Source organism: Mesocricetus auratus, unplaced genomic scaffold (genome assembly GCF_017639785.1).
Source record: "Mesocricetus auratus isolate SY011 unplaced genomic scaffold, BCM_Maur_2.0 Super-Scaffold_100676, whole genome shotgun sequence".
Classification (NCBI taxonomy): Eukaryota; Metazoa; Chordata; class Mammalia; order Rodentia; family Cricetidae; genus Mesocricetus; species Mesocricetus auratus.
Window position 1 is genome coordinate 60,761,933 of NW_024429266.1, and position 17,172 is coordinate 60,779,104.

Here is a 17,172-nt window from a genome sequence, read left to right on the forward strand (position 1 = left end):
CATAAGTGTGTGCGTGTCTGTGTATGACAATATCTCATTTTAAAAATACATGCTTCGAGGACCAACCAGGCATAGTGATACACATCTTTAATTCTGGGCCTCAGAGGGAGGTGAATCTCAGTTCCCATGCAGGTGCTGGGAATCAAACCTAGGTTCTTTGGAAGAGAATGTAGTGCTCTTAACTGCTGGACCAGCTAAAATTCCAGTTCCAGGGGATATGATGTAGCCTCTGTGCATGATACACAGGCGTGCATGCAGGCAAAACATCTATATACATGAAATAAATATTTTTTTTTGTTTTGTTTTTCAAGATGGGGTTTCGCTGTATTGCTTTGGAGTCAGTCCTGTAATTCGCTCTATAGACTAGGCTGGTGTCAAACTCATAGATCCACATGCCTTTGCCTTCCGAGTGCTGGGATTAAAGGCGTGCACCACCAACGCCTGTCAAAATAAATATTTTTAAACCTACCAAATTATTGTATATATAACTTTTTTGATAGCTTAACAAAGCTTAAATTAAGCTTTTGCTAATAGAGAAGTTGGCACAAAAGTTAAATGTTTTAACCGGGTAGTGATGGCACATGCCTTTAATCTCAGCACTTGAGAAGCAGAGACAGGTGGATCTTAGTGAGTTCTAGGCCAGCCTGGTCTACAAAACAAGTTCCAGGACAGCTAGTGCTGTTACCCAAAGAAACCCTGTCTAAAAACAAGCAAAAAAAAAAAAAGTGTAAATTATCTGAAATTATTATTTGCCAGACGTATATTGCATACATATTCTTAGGCTGGGGTCTGTGTCCTTAAAAGAATCAACGGCACTCGTCTGATGCCAATAGGGATGTAAATGTAGGTTCTAGTAGTACATTTGCAGTGAAACCTGAGGCTTAGCTCTCACAAGCACCAAGGTAATTGCTGGTACACCTCTTACAGATCATGCCTTGAAAGGTATGGAAACAAATGTTAATCCCTGCTTTAAGTCTGTGTCAGGGAGCCATGTGATGGCTCATTCCTGTAACCCTGCTACACTTAGGAGGCTGAGACAGGAGGATCATTGTAAGTTCTAGACAGTCAAGACCTTGTCTCAAAAGCAAAAGAAGACTGTCTCGAAAAACCAAAAAATAGAAGAAGAACCGGGTGGTGGTGGCGCACACCTTTAATCTCAGTACTCAGGAGGCAGAGGCAGGCGGATCTCTGTGAGTTTGAGACCAGCCTGGTCTACAAGAACTAGTTCGAGGACAGCCTCCAAAGCCACAGAGAAACCCTGTCTTGAAAAACAAAAAACAAAAAAAGCAAAAGAAGAATCAGAACAATTAAGAGCTAGTGTAGAAAGATTGTTTGCTGGAGTCACCATGAAAGAAAATTCAAACTAATGTGAGCTTTAAGAACATAGTAGGGTATATAAAAACTGAGATAATGTTCTGGTAGAGTGAACAGGGTAGGTAAAAAGCATGGACTACCAGAGAAAACAGAAATAAGAGTAGTTAGAGATTGGAAGTGTAGGCTAAGGTTAAGTTGAAAAGTAAAGGTTCTAGAATTTCATCATCTTCTGTCTTGTGATAGTAGTCATTTGGAGTCTGAGCTTCCCAGCAGGCATGTGCTACAGGAGTGTTAACACGTCAATGCAGTGGGAGATGAGTTGAGCGCGTCAGAAGGACTGCAGGGGAATCAAAGGAAGCATGGGAGTTGGAACGTGTATAATGTTACTTCATTTATGCAGTTTCATTTTGCTTGAGCCACTTTTTAATAAAATGGAGACAGACTCACTATGTTGGTCATAATTGAGTCTGCTTTTAATTATTGAGGTGGTGCCTCAGGATTTTGCATTCCCTAGGGGTTCTCAAGAGCCTCTTTTATTAATTTGCATTTGGTTCTAGGACTTGGGAGTTGGTAATGAACTTGCTGTCTAGGAGAATGCTAAAACAGATGGCTTATCGGTGCTCCATCTTACCCTATGGGGTTGGGAAAATAGTACCACTTGGGCACGACCAAGTAGGATTCTGCATTTACGTCCTCACTTACACAAGACTTAAAATACTGTGCTGTTTTTCTTTGGTTAACTTAACAGTTTTCAGAGCTGAAGACTCCAATACCCATAGACATCTGACTGAATTTGTTGGTTTGGATATTGAAATGGCTTTTAATTATCATTACCATGAAGTTGTAGAAGAAATTGCTGACACCTTGGTGCAAATATTCAAAGGACTTCAAGAAAGGTTGAAATTATTTAATATCTTGAAATACCCTTAATTTCAAAACAATTGCAATTTTTTGTTTTTTTGGTGGGTGGGGAGGTGATAGGGAATGATACAGTTTTTTTGTTTTCTTATTTTCACATTGATAGTTTAAGAAAATTTCCAAAACTTGTTCTAGATATCGATTCTTTCTGTTATGTAATATGAGTGTTTGAAATGAACCAAGATTGTGTCTTTACTATATAGACTCAGTTTTGCTGCTAACCTCCTTAATAAACATAAGGCCCAGTTTGCAAAACAGCATTCTTTTTATATTTCACAGGTCATTTGGAAACCATTTGTTGTTCTGTCTCTTGTAATTTGGACTGTCAGTGCCATATTCCACTGTGTTTATGTTGCACAACAGTATAGACGAAGGACTATCAGTGGCTCAAATCAGTGAGAGACATGGATTACATAATGTCAAAGGAACAGTCGTTTTCAAATCAGTGACTGTACCAAGTGTAGCACACACCTATAGTACCATATGGGAGTAAACTTTTCTTTCTTTTTTTACTATTTAATTGTGCATATGTGTGTGCAAGTGTCCTCAGTCTAGAAGGTGTCACTTTCTTTGAAGCTAGAGTTATAGGTGGCTATGAGAGCCACCTGATGTGGCTTCTAGGAACTGAACTGGAGTCCTCTGCAAGAGAAGTATGTGCCCTTATTTTTAAAAAGTTTTTAGATTAGGGATATTAAGCCTCACAAACCCTATGTACTTAACACATTGTTTTAGCCATTATAGATCTATGGCTCATTTTTATTGTGCCCATTTCCCTTGTCTCTATTTGAATCAAGTTTCTACTATCATTTCATCCATAAACATTTGAGGAAAAATATGCTCTTCTAAGTCTTATTAAAATATCTCTGAGCCAAGTATATACAGCTTTAAATGGCAGCATTTGAGACAGTGTCAGAGAGGATTACAAGAATGAAGCTATCCAGGGCTACATAGTGAGACCCTGTTTCAGAAGAAAGAAAGCATCCTTCACTAGAGAAACACAGTTCCTTACAGTTATCTTTTGTCTCAGCTGCTTTGTGCAGGTACTGTGGGGACATCACAGGAGGGGAGAAGTAGCATGCCTTAAATAACTTAGAAAGTGTGGTGGGAAGGCAGAACAAGGCAGACATGCTTTGGGGTTCTCTTGAGGATAAGACATGTTTACAACTAAAATCAGGTTGTTTTTAAAATGCTTCTGTGTAACAGCTTTCTGGCTGTCCTGGAACTCACTCTGTAGACCAGGCTGTTCTTGAATTCACAGAGATCTGCCTGCCTCTGCCTTCCAAGTCCTGGGATTAAAGGCATTCACAACCCTGCTGCCCCGCTTATGTTTCTAACAGTGTTAGCTTAGAAGAGTTGAAAATAAAAATTTTAATCCTGGGCTGGAGAGATGGCTCAGGGTTAAAAGCACTGACTGCTCTTCCAGAGGACCTGGGTTCAGTGCCCAGCACCCACATGGCAGCTAACAACTGTCTGTAACTCTAAAATCTGACACCCTCACACAGACATACATGCCGGTACAACACCAAAGCACATAAAACAAAACATAAATAAATAATTTTTGTAATTTTTAATCCTTTAATGCCACTGTGATTTTTTTTAAAAAAGCATAAAGCCAAGAAATGGAATTAAGTACTTTAAGTATGTTAGTTCTTAAAATTTTGATAATGCTTTTCTTGGTACAGTCACAGGTTCAAAGACCAATATTATAGATTGCTTACAGTGACCTCTTGGAAGAAACATTTAACCAACATTTTATTAACTAAAATATTGAACATACAGGTTTCAGACTGAAATTCAAACTGTGAATAAGCAGTTCCCATGTGAGCCATTCAAATTTTTGGAGCCAACTTTAAGACTGGAGTATTGTGAAGCTTTGGCTATGCTTAGAGAAGCAGGAGTTGACATGGGCGATGAGGAAGATCTAAGGTTGGTCTCTGACCTTTTTTCCTCTCTTTCTTTCTTTTTAACTTTAATGCTTAGGTTTAATGTATTTCACCTGATAACTATTAACTTTGGTATATTGTATATACTGCTTTACATGATAAACATTAAAATATTATATTTAATATTGTTTGACTAGGCTTCAGTGATTTTGTTGATAACTTTTTGTTTTTCTCCCTATTTATGACCCTTCTATGAATATAGAAAGACAAACCTGGTGGCACAGACCAGTAATCTCAAGTATTCAGGAGGGATACAGAGCCTGGGTTACAGAGCAAGTTTTGGGCCGGCCCAAGCAGCTTAGAGAGACCCTACCTCAAAATGAATGAAAAATCTGAAGAGATGGCTCTGAGGATAAGAATCTTAAAAGTCTTGCTATTCTTGCAGAACAAACAGTCACACAACAAATAAATAATCTTTGAAAAGTAAATAAAAAGCATATTAAGGACTGGAGAGATGGCTCAGCAGTTAGGAGCACTTGCTGCTCTTTCAGAGGACCCAGGTTTGATTCCCAGTATTTGTAATGTTACTTTTCTTTCAAGGGTAAATAATATTCTAAATCTTGCCAGGTATTGGTAGCTCACGCCTTTAATCCTAGCACTGGGAGGCAGAGGCAGGTGGATCTCTATGAGTTTGAGGCCAGCCTGGTCTACAAGAGCTAGTTCCAGGACAGCCTCCAAAACAACAGAGAAATCCTGTCTTGAAAAACAAAACAAACAAACAAAAAGAATAGTCTAAATCTCACTCCTACAGTATTGGGCATAAAATTACCAATCTATATGTTATCAATATGCTATATGTTGTTACCTAAATTACTCCTTATAAGTTAGGAAAAGATTGCATACTAACGATAGAAAGGAAATTGCTGTCGACATAACATTTCATTCAGAGTTTCTGGTTAAAATAGTTAAAAAGTCATCACAATAGTACATAGTAGATATGTGGAAGAAAAAGGTGGCGATTGCCTTTTTTTTTTTCTTTCTTTCTTTCTTTCCAAAAATCATACTTCATCTGGATTTGGTATGTAAAATTTAAAAGAAAAATATTTTTCAGCATACCCTTTATTGTTAAAAGAAACCATAAATTTTGTAACTAGTTCAATTCAAACAATATATTTTTAGGTATTTTGGGAGTTCTTAAGTAACAAAAGTGCTAAAGAAGGTGCCTCTTTGCCAGACTGCCTTTAAAGACTTGGTTGTACTGTTGTCATATCACAAACCTTTGTGATGTAACAAAAGAGGAGACTGTTTATGACAGACCCTCCAGTGAAAGCAGTATAGTAAAAACAGTAAAGTTTCCCTCCTGTTCTGAATCAACAAAATGCTTATTTCTTCCTGGTTGAAAATGTATATGTATGCTAAGTAGCTGGAGGAGGCAAGCTTCCTGAAATGATTGTCTTAAAAAATAAGCAGGGTGAACAGCTAACTGACAGTGTGTTTGGGTCAAAGTTTATTATCCTCCGAGAGCCTCAAATAAAAAGGGGCCTGACTAATTTATAAAGTATTTTAAGTTATTACTTGATGGGGCCTGGAGAGATGGTTTGGTAGTTAAGAGGTCTGCCTGCCCTTCCAGAGACAGTGAGTTTAGTTCCCAGCACTCCCATTAGGTTACTTCACAACTACCTGTGTAACTCCAACAACCACTCACAGACACACAATTAAATACAAATATCAAAAACCATGAGCCAGGCTGTGGTTAATCCCAGCACTTGGGAGGCAGATCTCTCTGAGTTAGAGGCCAGCCTGGTCTACAGAGCGAGTTTCAGGATAGCCTCCAAAGCCACAGAGAAGCCCTCTCTGGAAAAACCAAAAAAAAATTTTTGTTTCATCTTCAAACACTAGTGTTTCTTTTCCAGTACACCAAATGAAAAGCTGTTGGGTCGTTTGGTGAAGGAAAAGGTAGGATTCATATTTTTATTGATTTTTTTTATCTGAAATGTACCTTAAGAGACACCAGTAGCAGAATATTTATCATCCTCTTAGAGTTAGTAAAGAGAACTGCACTTTTGTTCTTAGAAAAAGACAAGTGTTTAGCAGATTATAACCAACAGTTTGATTAATTCGGTGTGTGACATTCATGCAGTCATACAGAAGTACCTCTAAAGGACACTTCAGATTGTCAGGTTAGTGAGGAAGGGCTCTAAATTATAAAAGTTCTTACCTGTGCCCTCTTGCTCTTATTTTCTAAAACTAAAGCCAAAGGAGTGTTGTTCTTTTTAAAAGGACACTAATTGAATGAAGCTTAGAAAGTCCTTGAGCTCCTCCTGCTGGTTGAGCTTTTTCTGAAGTCCTGCAGTGTTAGCTAGACCCTGAGCTTGCTGTATCAGCAGCCTGTCACTCTGCTGCCATTCTCTGCCATCTGCACTTTTAACAAAGGGGAATGCAGTCAGTAAGAGTTGAAATGTAATTTCTTTTTAACTAAGCTTGTGAGGTAGTAAGAAAATGTCAAACGCTTCAATAGTATTTATTTCAGTAGTTTTCATTTGAAGAACATTACCCAATTTTATTTAGATATCTAAACAAAAAACTGTATTATTGGGGAAATGATTCAGGGGTTTTATGTTAGTTCAATAATTAATATTTAGACATTTCCACAAAGTATTATATAGACTTAATGTAGTTTCTTTCTTTTAATAGTATGATACAGACTTTTATGTTCTTGATAAATATCCATTGGCTGTAAGACCTTTCTACACCATGCCTGACCCAAGAAATCCTGTGAGTAATTTTATTTCAAATCACCTATTTGTGGGGAAGAAAGAACTTTCTAGTAACCACATTTGAATGCTGTAGTAAATTAGTCCCAAGAACCTAACTTAAAATTCTGTTCCTAGTCATTTTTCCTAAAGATTTACTGGGGATGTAAATGTCAAATATAGTACTAGATACCCGAGAGTTTAGCTAGAATCTCAGTGTTGACCTCAAACTCAGAATTTACCTTTCTAATTTTTATACTAATGTGGTAAGTTCTGGTTTCATTTGATAGATTTGAAGAAAATCAAAGCTTATTTTATATTTTAAGCGTTAGTAATCCAGATGTTTTATGGGGTTTTGTTTTGCAGTAGTTTCTAGTCCTTAGTAAACATGAACCATCTATATAGCTTAGGGTTTGTTTTATTTATTTATTTTTTCTAATATAAGATCTTACTATGTGTCTTACTATGTGGAACTTGCAGTGTAGACTAGGTTGGTCTAGAACTCAGGTGTCTGCCTGCTTCAGCTTCCCAGGTGTACACCACCAGCACCAGACTAGAGGACATCTGATACTGAGCCCTACCCTTAGAGTTCCTAATCATTGATCTGGGGCAGGTTTAGAGGTTAGCATTTGTGGCTTCAGGCAATGCTGAAGTGATCTGGGAGTCAGAGCCATTGTTTACATGAGAATTAAAACTGATAGAACCAAAATGCCTGATAGGCCACAAGTTAAGCATAAGTTAACGCAGTTTTAATTTAATTTTCCTTAAATATTTTCTTAAATAGGTTACTTACTTATTGGTACTTTGACCAAAATTCACATTGTACTTTAAAACTTTTTAGGTTTAGGTGATAAAGTAAAATAAAACTGAGCACTGATGCCGGGCGTTGGTGGCGCACGCCTTCAATCCCAGCACTTGGGAGGCAGAGGCAGGCGGATCTCTGTGAGTTCAAGGCCAGCCTGGTCTACAGAGTGAGTTCCAGGACAGCCACCAAAGCCACAGAGAAACCCTGTCTCGAAAAACCAAAAAAAAAAAAAAAACTGAGCACTGCTGTTTGGTGTTCTGGGTATTAGGAGGTGTGGTAGAAAGAGAATGGAAATCTAAACAGAGAACAAAAACTGCCCTTAGCAGTTCTGCCATAGACAGGAAATTATGTTGAAGGGTAGTCGTTAACTAGGGAAAGACAGCATAGATTTTTCTCCCCACATGTGTATCATGGGAAATGTGATAACATAGTACCTAAAGAATGATGGTGGTTCATTTCATTTTTCTTCTGCAGAAACACTCCAACTCTTATGATATGTTCATGAGAGGAGAAGAAATATTGTCTGGAGCACAAAGGATACATGATCCTCAGTTGCTAACAGAAAGAGCTTTGCACCATGGAATTGGTAAGTAATTAAAATATTTAGAACAGTATATATTATGAAAAATAACACGTAAACATCTTAAAGATGTCTCATAAGATTTTTACCCAAATCTTCATTGTAGTAATACCTTTTTTATAATAAGATGATAAATTATGTTTTCTTTTTATAGATTTGGAGAAAATCAAAGCTTACATTGATTCCTTCCGCTTTGGAGCCCCTCCTCATGCTGGTGGAGGCATTGGTAATGCTGCTATTGCTTAGAGATGATTCTGTAAACTCAAGTGAAAAGCAAAGGCTGTACAAGAGGCTTAGAAAGATAGCTTGATAGTTGCTGCCCTTTGCAGAGAACCTGAGTTCAGTTCCCAACACCCATGTAGCAGCTCACAAGCATTTCAAATTCCAGTTTCAGGGGACCTGATGCCATCTTCTGGCTTCAGCAGACTCCTGTGCACATGTTAGAGCATATAAACTCACATGTGTTCACACACATATATGTAAATAAAAATAATTCTTAAAAGTCATAGAACAGTCATTTTTCTACGTGGTTAGAACAGAATTGATATTTTCATGTCAAAGAATAAAGTTAAACCCTTATCTAACTCCAGATAAAAACAATAACGCAGAATGGATCAAAGACCTAAATGAAAAGCCTAACACTATAAAACTCTCAGAAGTAAGCAGCAAAAGCATCAAGACATTGGATTTGACCATGGTTTCTTAGATACAGTACCTATGGTACACACAGCTAGGTGATTAATAGCCAAATTGAACTTAGGGGAAATTTTAAATTTTGCATCAAAAGATAGGCAACATGTACAAGACTGTGTTTGACCCCCAGCACTTAAAAGGGGGAAAAGCAATTATGTAACATATCGATGCTTGCCTTTCTGCCTAGTCCCTGGATTTTATCCCCAGCACCAACTTTAGGAACAGAGGGCAATTGGGGAAAGAAAGTAAAGGGGGACTGAAGAGATGTTGGGATTATTTGCTACTCTTACAGACAACTGGAGTTGGATTCCCAGCGACCACATCAGGGGGCTCACGGGCACCTGAAAACATGTCCATATACACAGATGTGTAATTATAGAAATAATTTTCTAAAGTTAAAAACAGATGAGAGTAAAAAGACAGTTCAAATAATCAGAACAAATATTTATAGGCTATATATTCTATAAGATGAATATCCAGAATAAGTAAAACTCAAGTTCAAAATGGGCAAAGAACCTAAACAGAAATTTCTCCAAAAGAGGATGCAGATGTTTGGTGAACACATGAGCAGATGCTTAGCAGCACCAGTCATTAGAAAGGTCCACCTTCGCATGGCTAGAATGGCTGCTACCTTAGCATGGAATAATTACACGAGGAAGAATACGGAAGGGCAGTAAGCCCACTGCCAGAAAACAGGGTTATAGTTCCTCAAAGAAAGAGATTCATTTATCATAGGATCCAACAGTTCACTTCTATGTGTATTCCCTAAAGAAAGAATTACAATATGATTTAGCAGTCCAGTTTTGTGATGTGCCCAAAAGAATTGGAAGTGACACATCAAAGAAGTACTTGTGCAGCCGGGCGGTGGTGGCGCATGCCTTTAATCCCAGCACTCGGGAGGCAGAGGCAGGCAGATCTCTGTGAGTTCTAGGCCGGGCTGGACCGACAGCCTCAAACAATACAGAGAAACCCTGTCTCGTAAAACCAAAAAAAAAGAAGAAGAAGAAGAAGTACTTGTGCATACATACATCTTCATAGTGGCTGAGACATGGATGCTGCCAGGCTTCCGTCGTGGGTAAATGGGCAGCAGAGTGTGGTACTGGTGACGGATCAGGACCAGAAGTATTTCAGATTTTGTATTTTCTTGGATTTTGGAATAATTTTATAGACTTTACCTTTGAGGTCTTTGAGTGCTTCTTGATGTTCCCAAAATTTCAGATTTTAGAACATTTGGATTTCTGGACTAAATATGGCCTATCAGGCCAATCAGTGTTAAAAAGAAAAGAATTTAGCTGTATTTCCAGATCCAGGGAGGCAGAGGCAGGAGGATCTCTGTGAGTTAGAGGCCAACCTGGTCTACAGATAGAGTTTCTGGTGTGTGGGTGGGGGGTGGGGTTTGATGTATGCTACAGCATAGATAAACTGTGGAGACGATACAAAAGGGCTAATTCTGTATGATTCTACTTTGCTGCTATTTTAGAGTGGTCAGGTTCAGAAGTGGAGAATATATTCGTGAATGTCTATGTTGTGGGAAGGAGGAAAAATAATTTAATAATTATGGAGTTAGGTTTTTTTATAGAGCTGCTTTTTTTTTTGGTTTTTACGAGACAGGGTTTCTCTGTATTGTTTTGGAGGCTATCGGTCCAGCCCGGCCTCGAACTCACAGAGATCCGCCTGCCTCTGCCTCCCGAGTGCTGGGATTAAAGGCGTGCGCCACCACCGCCCGGCTATAGAGCTATTTTATAAAATAAAATGATACATTCCACCAAAAAGTTGTTAGAACTGGTAAATGAGGTTTTCAAAAAAGGGATTAACTGTCATTTTCTTGTTCACAGGATTGGAAAGGGTGACGATGCTGTTTTTAGGATTGCATAATGTACGTCAGACATCAATGTTCCCTCGTGACCCCAAACGACTCACGCCTTAAAGCCACACTGTTTATTCTCTCCAATAATCTGCTATTGGTCAGACTATACCTGAGAAACTTAAGTTATGCAGTAGAATAACTGTCTTACTAAAGTGCCACGATTATTTTTTAAGTAGTTCAGTACAAATTAATTTAAGAAAAAGCATTTTAAACTTCAGATATGTTTCAATAGGAAATGCTTGAACTTTTTTTTGTTTATTTTTTTCGAGACAGGGTTTCTCTGTATTGTTTTGGAGGCTATCCTGGAATTGGCTCTGTAGACCAGGATGGCCTCAAACTCACAGAGATCCACCTGCCTCTGCCTCCCGAGTGCTAGGGTTAAAGGCGTGCGCCACCAATGCCCGGCTGCTTGAACATTTTAAATGAGAAATTTCTATCGTTAAAATTCAGTCTATCACTACAGAAATATTAGGGGAATTTTAAGCAGTTTAAGAATGCATAAATTTTTTCTATATTATGGTGGCCATAGTACTAATATCATAAATTTTCAGTATTTGAACTTTTAACTCTTGACATTAAGAAAGAATTGGAGAAATAACCAAGATTTAACATATACAAAATTGGTATGTCATGGGAAAATAGAGTATGAGTTCTTAAATGTTACCTGCAGAAATCACGTGAAGCAGATGAGAAAACTGGCTAGAAACAGTAACACCAAACAAAACATTGTTCAATTCTGAGGTTGAAATTCAATAAAAACTTAAAGCTAATGATAGTTTTGTGTGACTTTATAGAAATCTGATTATATAACTGGTTGTTGACATATATACATTGGGAAAATAAAAAGTAACTGCCTTACGTAAATATTAGATAAGAAAAGTAATAACAGAGCCAATGGTACATGGCAACGTGTGCCTGTAATCCCCAGCATTAAGGATGTGGGGACAGGAGGGACAGAAGGTCAAGATCATCCTCTGCTACATGAGAGCCTGTCTCACAAGAAAAGAAAGTACATGCGAGAGTAGCAGAAACATGCAAACATGTAAATATCTTACTATGTATCGGTGCCACTGAGAGAATGAACCACGAAGAAACACTGGCGACAGTATGTACTGGTCTGTCATGGCTACCACATACTGGGCACAGCTCAGTGTCCTGTCTGCCAAAGCAGGAGTTGATACTGTGCTCTACTGTAGCACTATCCCTAGAGACAAAACATCTATTTTTAGATGCTTGGTGATACCAGACATTCCCACTTGGACGGGGTAGCAGTGGACCTTAGCCTACATACAACACACTTTCGAGTTACATTTTTCTCCCCTGTAAAACTTGTTCCAGAGACTATCCTAGGGGTGATAAAACTTGATGTGCCTACATTGGAACTCTGTGCTACAGGTTAGCTGGGTCCCACTTTACCACAAAGCAGAAACAAAATACCTTGGGGTCTACAGATCAGGAACTAACTTTCTCAAGCTTGACTGTGGGTGACTCCAAAGCTTCGGGCCTTCCAAGTCAGCCATGCCCTTCATCCCTTCATCTCCACCTCTTTAGGAACCTCTGTGAGAGACCCTGTAGAGGGAGAAGAGGGGATCTGTGTATGTATATGCATATAAATAGCTATGAATGTGGCCCAACATTTGTAGATAACATAATTGAACTGTCAAAAAGTTAGAACACCCCTGCATACTATTGTACATGGAGTGGGCACCATATATGCCTTTGAAAACAATGTGTGGTCAGCATTAAGTAAACTGTAGGGGTCCAGGGTACAGAAATGGAAGGAGTCACGGCTCAGCATCTCATGCAGTGAGGGATTCAGTTGAGAATTTGTTCATCCTTCCTATGACTGGGGTCTGTGGGTCTAGATGTATATGTTCCCAAAGAGTAACACTTCAATTAGTAATGAGAGCGATCAAGTTCCAGCCTCGATTCTTTCTCAGGGTGCAGACTAGGGGCTTACAGCAATCTGGTAAGGCTTGGCAAAAAGGAATCTGAGGGAAAAGGACAACAAATCTGCTCACACACACATTCCTCTCGAGGCTCTTTATCTTTTCAACAAAGGGGTTTCCTTCTATCCCACAAGGCTTCCATTTTATTTACCCAATACAGATACAATTAGCAGGGATGTCAGATGTGCATATCTCTCAGCACCAGGAAGGCAGATAAAATCTTGAGAAAAATGGGTGCTTCGTGTCTCAGCGGGTATGTGACTTGTGAAGTGCCCAGGGAAACTCAAGAAGGGAGAAGAATGTTAGTGCATAACACTACATCTACATGGTTAGTTAACCTAGAAGTCCATAATTGGTCAGTGTAAAACAAGGAAAAAACACTGGAAGTTTATAATTAATGTAAAAAAGGAAGAGGCACTATATGCATTGTGTTTGCTTTTGTGTATCTGGAAACACAGCGCCAACAAAGTAATCATGGTGACTTGTATAAACTGGAAAGAAAATGGGCCTTTAATTCATATTAGCATTTTTCTCTAACTACTAGTAAATTCTCTCAACACTATATCAAATGAAGAAGCTACATGCCAAAAGCTGCAGCTTTAAGCCAAGCAAAGGGCTAAGTGAAGTGGGCATTAGTACCACTGATGGCCTGATGAGAAGGGATTCCTTTCTCTGGGGCTGGCTAAGCAGTCCGATGCTTTTTCCTGGATCTTGGGAATAAAGGCATACAAATGGTTGATTTCCTATGTTAAGATCTTGTATCAGCCAGGTGTTGGCACACACCTTTAATCCCAGCACTTAGGAGGTAGAGGCAGGCGCCTCTGAGTTCGAGGCCAGCCTGGTCTACAGAGCGAGTTCCAGGACAGTCTCCAAAACAATACAGAGAAACACTTGTCTTGAAAAACCACCTCTTGAGGTGGAGGTGAGTACAGAATATTGGTAGTTAAGGTAGAGCAAGGGCCAGTAGGCTGCACTCTTCGTGAGTCGGCTGTTAGAGGAATTGGTGCTGCCAGTCCTGCTTGCCAGTGGGGTCAGACGTTTGTGTCTCCTACTCAATGACTGTCTTTTGAGGCTCTGAATGTGCTGGGGTTTGGGGAATGGATTCCTCTATGAAAAAGAGGGATGACAGTGACTATTCAAAAGTCAGGTATCCCCAAGGCTTTACAAGTGGGGAGTTTTCTCCAGTGGAATTCCAATGTGTAGCCTGGTGAGTTTGTCGACTGAAATCTCACTGTATGATCTTGTAGACTACAACAAATTTGAGACACGTGAAGGAAATGTCCTGGAAATGTGAGGGTACTGTTCTGTTCTGCCATTCAAAGGTTTAGAGCTACAACACTATTGGTAGAGTGTTTGTCTGAGCCCCAGCACTGCATAAACAAAGCATTGTGGTGTATGCCTGTAACCTAACATTTAGGGATAGAAGCAGGAGGATCAGAGGTTCAAGACTGTCCTCAGCTACAAAATAAGTTTCAGGTCAGCTTGAACAACAGACTCAAAACCAGAGTATTAAATGTTCTTCCTCTGATTAGCCAAGTTTAGTGATACACATCTTGATATAACTAGTCTCAATTCTAGGAAAGCTGAGGCAGGGGCATCTAAAGTTTCATTCCAGCTCAGGTTGCATAGCAAGACCCTGTCTCAAAGGGAGGGAAATAGCTTCCTGTTGCAGTAGATGGGAACTAACACAGAAACCCACAACCAGACAGTGTGCAGAGAGTGAGAGATTTTGGAACACTAAATAGTAAATAGGATGTCCTCACCAAATCCTTCCCTTCAAAGTTCAGGAAGCTCTGTGGAAGTGGAGGAGGAAGGATTGTGAGCCAGTAGGAATGGATGACACCAAGAAAACAGACACAACAGGACTGATGCACATAGGAACGCAGAGACAGACAGTATGCATAGTGCCTGCACAGGTTCAGGCCAAAAGTCCCAGTGCTTAGAGGGGGAAGTAGACACAATCTCCCACCCCTAACCAGGAAGCTGTCTCCAGTACAGTTTCTTTGGATATATTAACCACACAAACGGGTAAGTCCCATGCCCAGCAGTGATGAACAACACAAAATGAATTCAATGGTATTTTTGTAGCATTGCTTTTTTGGGGCATTTTTGTCTTATCAGTCTTTTGCTTGTATATTATGATTTCCAATTTTGTGTTTTTAAGGGGCTTATGTGTATGTTTCTCCTGTTTTTTTTCTTTTTTAAATTCTGTTTTATTTGTTTGTTTGCTTATTTGGGGAATGGGTTGAGACAGGTTTTTCTCTGTGCAGCCTTAGCTGTTCTTGAACTCACTCTGTAGACCAAGCTGGCCTCGAACTCACTAAGATTCACCTGCCTCTGCCTCCCAAGTGCTGGGATTTGGGATTAAAGGCATGCACCACCACTGCCTAGCCTTATTTGCCTATTTTCTAAAGAGAAAGAAAGGACATGGAGTTGGCTAGGTGGGGAGAATCTGGGAAGAGTTGTATAGAGATTTTTCTTAATACAGTAATTTTTTTTTGTTTTTTTTTTTTCAAGACAGGGTTTCTCTGTAGTTTTGGAGGCTGTCCTGGAACTCTCTCTGTAGACCAGGCTGGCCTCGAACTCAGAGATCCGCCTGCCTCTGCCTCCCAAGTGCTGGGATTAAAGGTGTGCACCACGAACGCCCAGCATAAAGTAATTTTTAAAGTAATGATATCACATATACTCTGTTATTCACTCCCCTGCCCCATGATACCTTTTTACTTTCCTGGTGTCTTGAGTACTTCAGGTTATATAATCATAAAAATGAGAGAGAACATATGGAGATAGGAAAAATGAGGTGGGGGATAAACACTAAGGATGTTTGAGAAAGCCATAGAATTACATTAATATTTACCTAAAATTACATAAAATCTGTATAAGTGCATGTGTGTGCATATATACATATGTAGTTTAAATGATGTCATGCCACTAGGGCTGACAATGGTTCTCTCCAAGAGCCATAGACTGTATAATAAACCCAAGTACCAGGCATGAGAAATTGCCTTTTGAGTTTTGGTCAAGAGAGTGCAAGAGATTCCCAAAAACAATATAGGCTAGTGCTATTTCCCTTTGTTGCCCCCCAGAGGTTGAGAATAAGACCCTACTACTGAAGACAGTACACAGAACTAGGAGAATCCAAGCTGGATCTGACCTGAAAGACATCTTCCTGGGGACTGGCTTTCATAGAACCATCAAGTGCTAAACAAGCAGCCAGTATGCTACCCTGTCATATGCTTTTGCACCACAATAATGACCAGCACAGCAAGCTATCCCTTTGAGTGCAATAGTGGTACTCAATAGCTTATCAATAATGAGCAACTATCTAATTGGCCAGTTCAACTGTAGGGAAAGCATGCTTGGTACTGGAAACCTAGAGAACTACCTGGGATTAGTGAGGCATAGGTCTTAGAGGAGAATCTAGTACTACCACTACTAAACCAGCATAGTTCCTAACTGTATTCTAAATATCTAATCCTTTTACCCATGCTCACCCCTCATCAAGGAAACTTCTCTTTGCAATCAAGAGAGACCATTACAGAAAACCACAACTGGTCAAAATGCAGAAAAGAACTGTTGGCGAGATGCCCAGCTCAAATGAGTACACTTATTACATAACTCCTGCACCTAAGCCTCAGAGAACTTTGCAAAAGAGGGAATGGAAAAGCTATAAAAAGCTAAAGGACCAGGAAATTGACTATAGGATTGTGTCTCCTAGAAATATCAGGAACACTTCACTCATGATACCTCAACATGGCTGCTAAACAAGATTTGAACAAGGACACCAGTAGACATGCTACCATAGAAGGAGGAAATCTCTTGGGGTCCCACACCCTAGACAAAGAATTATAGGTGACTAAGGAATTCTGGGAGTGGGAGAAACAGTCTTTACCAAGGATGAGCCCTCTAGTTGGTTACCCAATACTAAACAATCAGTTTGGAAATCACAAACAGAAGCAATACTAAATAGACTCAGGAGTTGTATTTATATATGTATGTGTTTGTATGTATGTATGTAACAACAAAAAGAGGCCATGGATTTGAGAGGGTGGAAAGGAAGAGGGGGAAATGATGTAATTTTACTTTTACAAAATTTCATTTAATGTTTTTAATAATGATAATGCAGAAATCTCTTCATGTGGCTGGGGAGAGGGCTCAATGAATAACGAAAGCCTTATGACCAAAGTTCAATCCTCAGAAACCACAGAAAGGTGGAAGGAAAGAATCGACTCCACAGAGTTGGTCTCTGATCTCCACACACACACTGGCACACTTATGCCCTCGAACTCAAATAATAATAAAATTAAAGAAACAAAGATGCTAATGATACTCTTTTGAGTCAAAAAATGAAGGTCTTGTGTTTGCTGAGCTGAGAAGATGACTCAATAAAGTGTTCACTGTGCAAGCAAA

The 17,172-nt window shown here is 39.3% G+C and overlaps 1 protein-coding gene across 1 annotated transcript in view; it reads left to right on the top strand.

Annotated features, from left to right (window-relative positions):
* Dars1 (aspartyl-tRNA synthetase 1) overlaps positions 1 to 11,583 on the top strand; it is a 47,392-nt gene extending 35,809 nt beyond the window's left edge. Inside the window, exons 10-16 of the mRNA XM_040737752.1 lie at positions 2,063 to 2,210; positions 4,012 to 4,158; positions 6,029 to 6,071; positions 6,810 to 6,890; positions 8,148 to 8,259; positions 8,408 to 8,479; positions 10,782 to 11,583. Coding sequence (XP_040593686.1) covers positions 2,063 to 2,210; positions 4,012 to 4,158; positions 6,029 to 6,071; positions 6,810 to 6,890; positions 8,148 to 8,259; positions 8,408 to 8,479; positions 10,782 to 10,873 — 695 coding nt within the window. The 3' untranslated portion in view covers positions 10,874 to 11,583. The remainder of the gene's footprint in view (positions 1 to 2,062; positions 2,211 to 4,011; positions 4,159 to 6,028; positions 6,072 to 6,809; positions 6,891 to 8,147; positions 8,260 to 8,407; positions 8,480 to 10,781) is intronic.
* Positions 11,584 to 17,172: the final 5,589 nt, after the last annotated feature.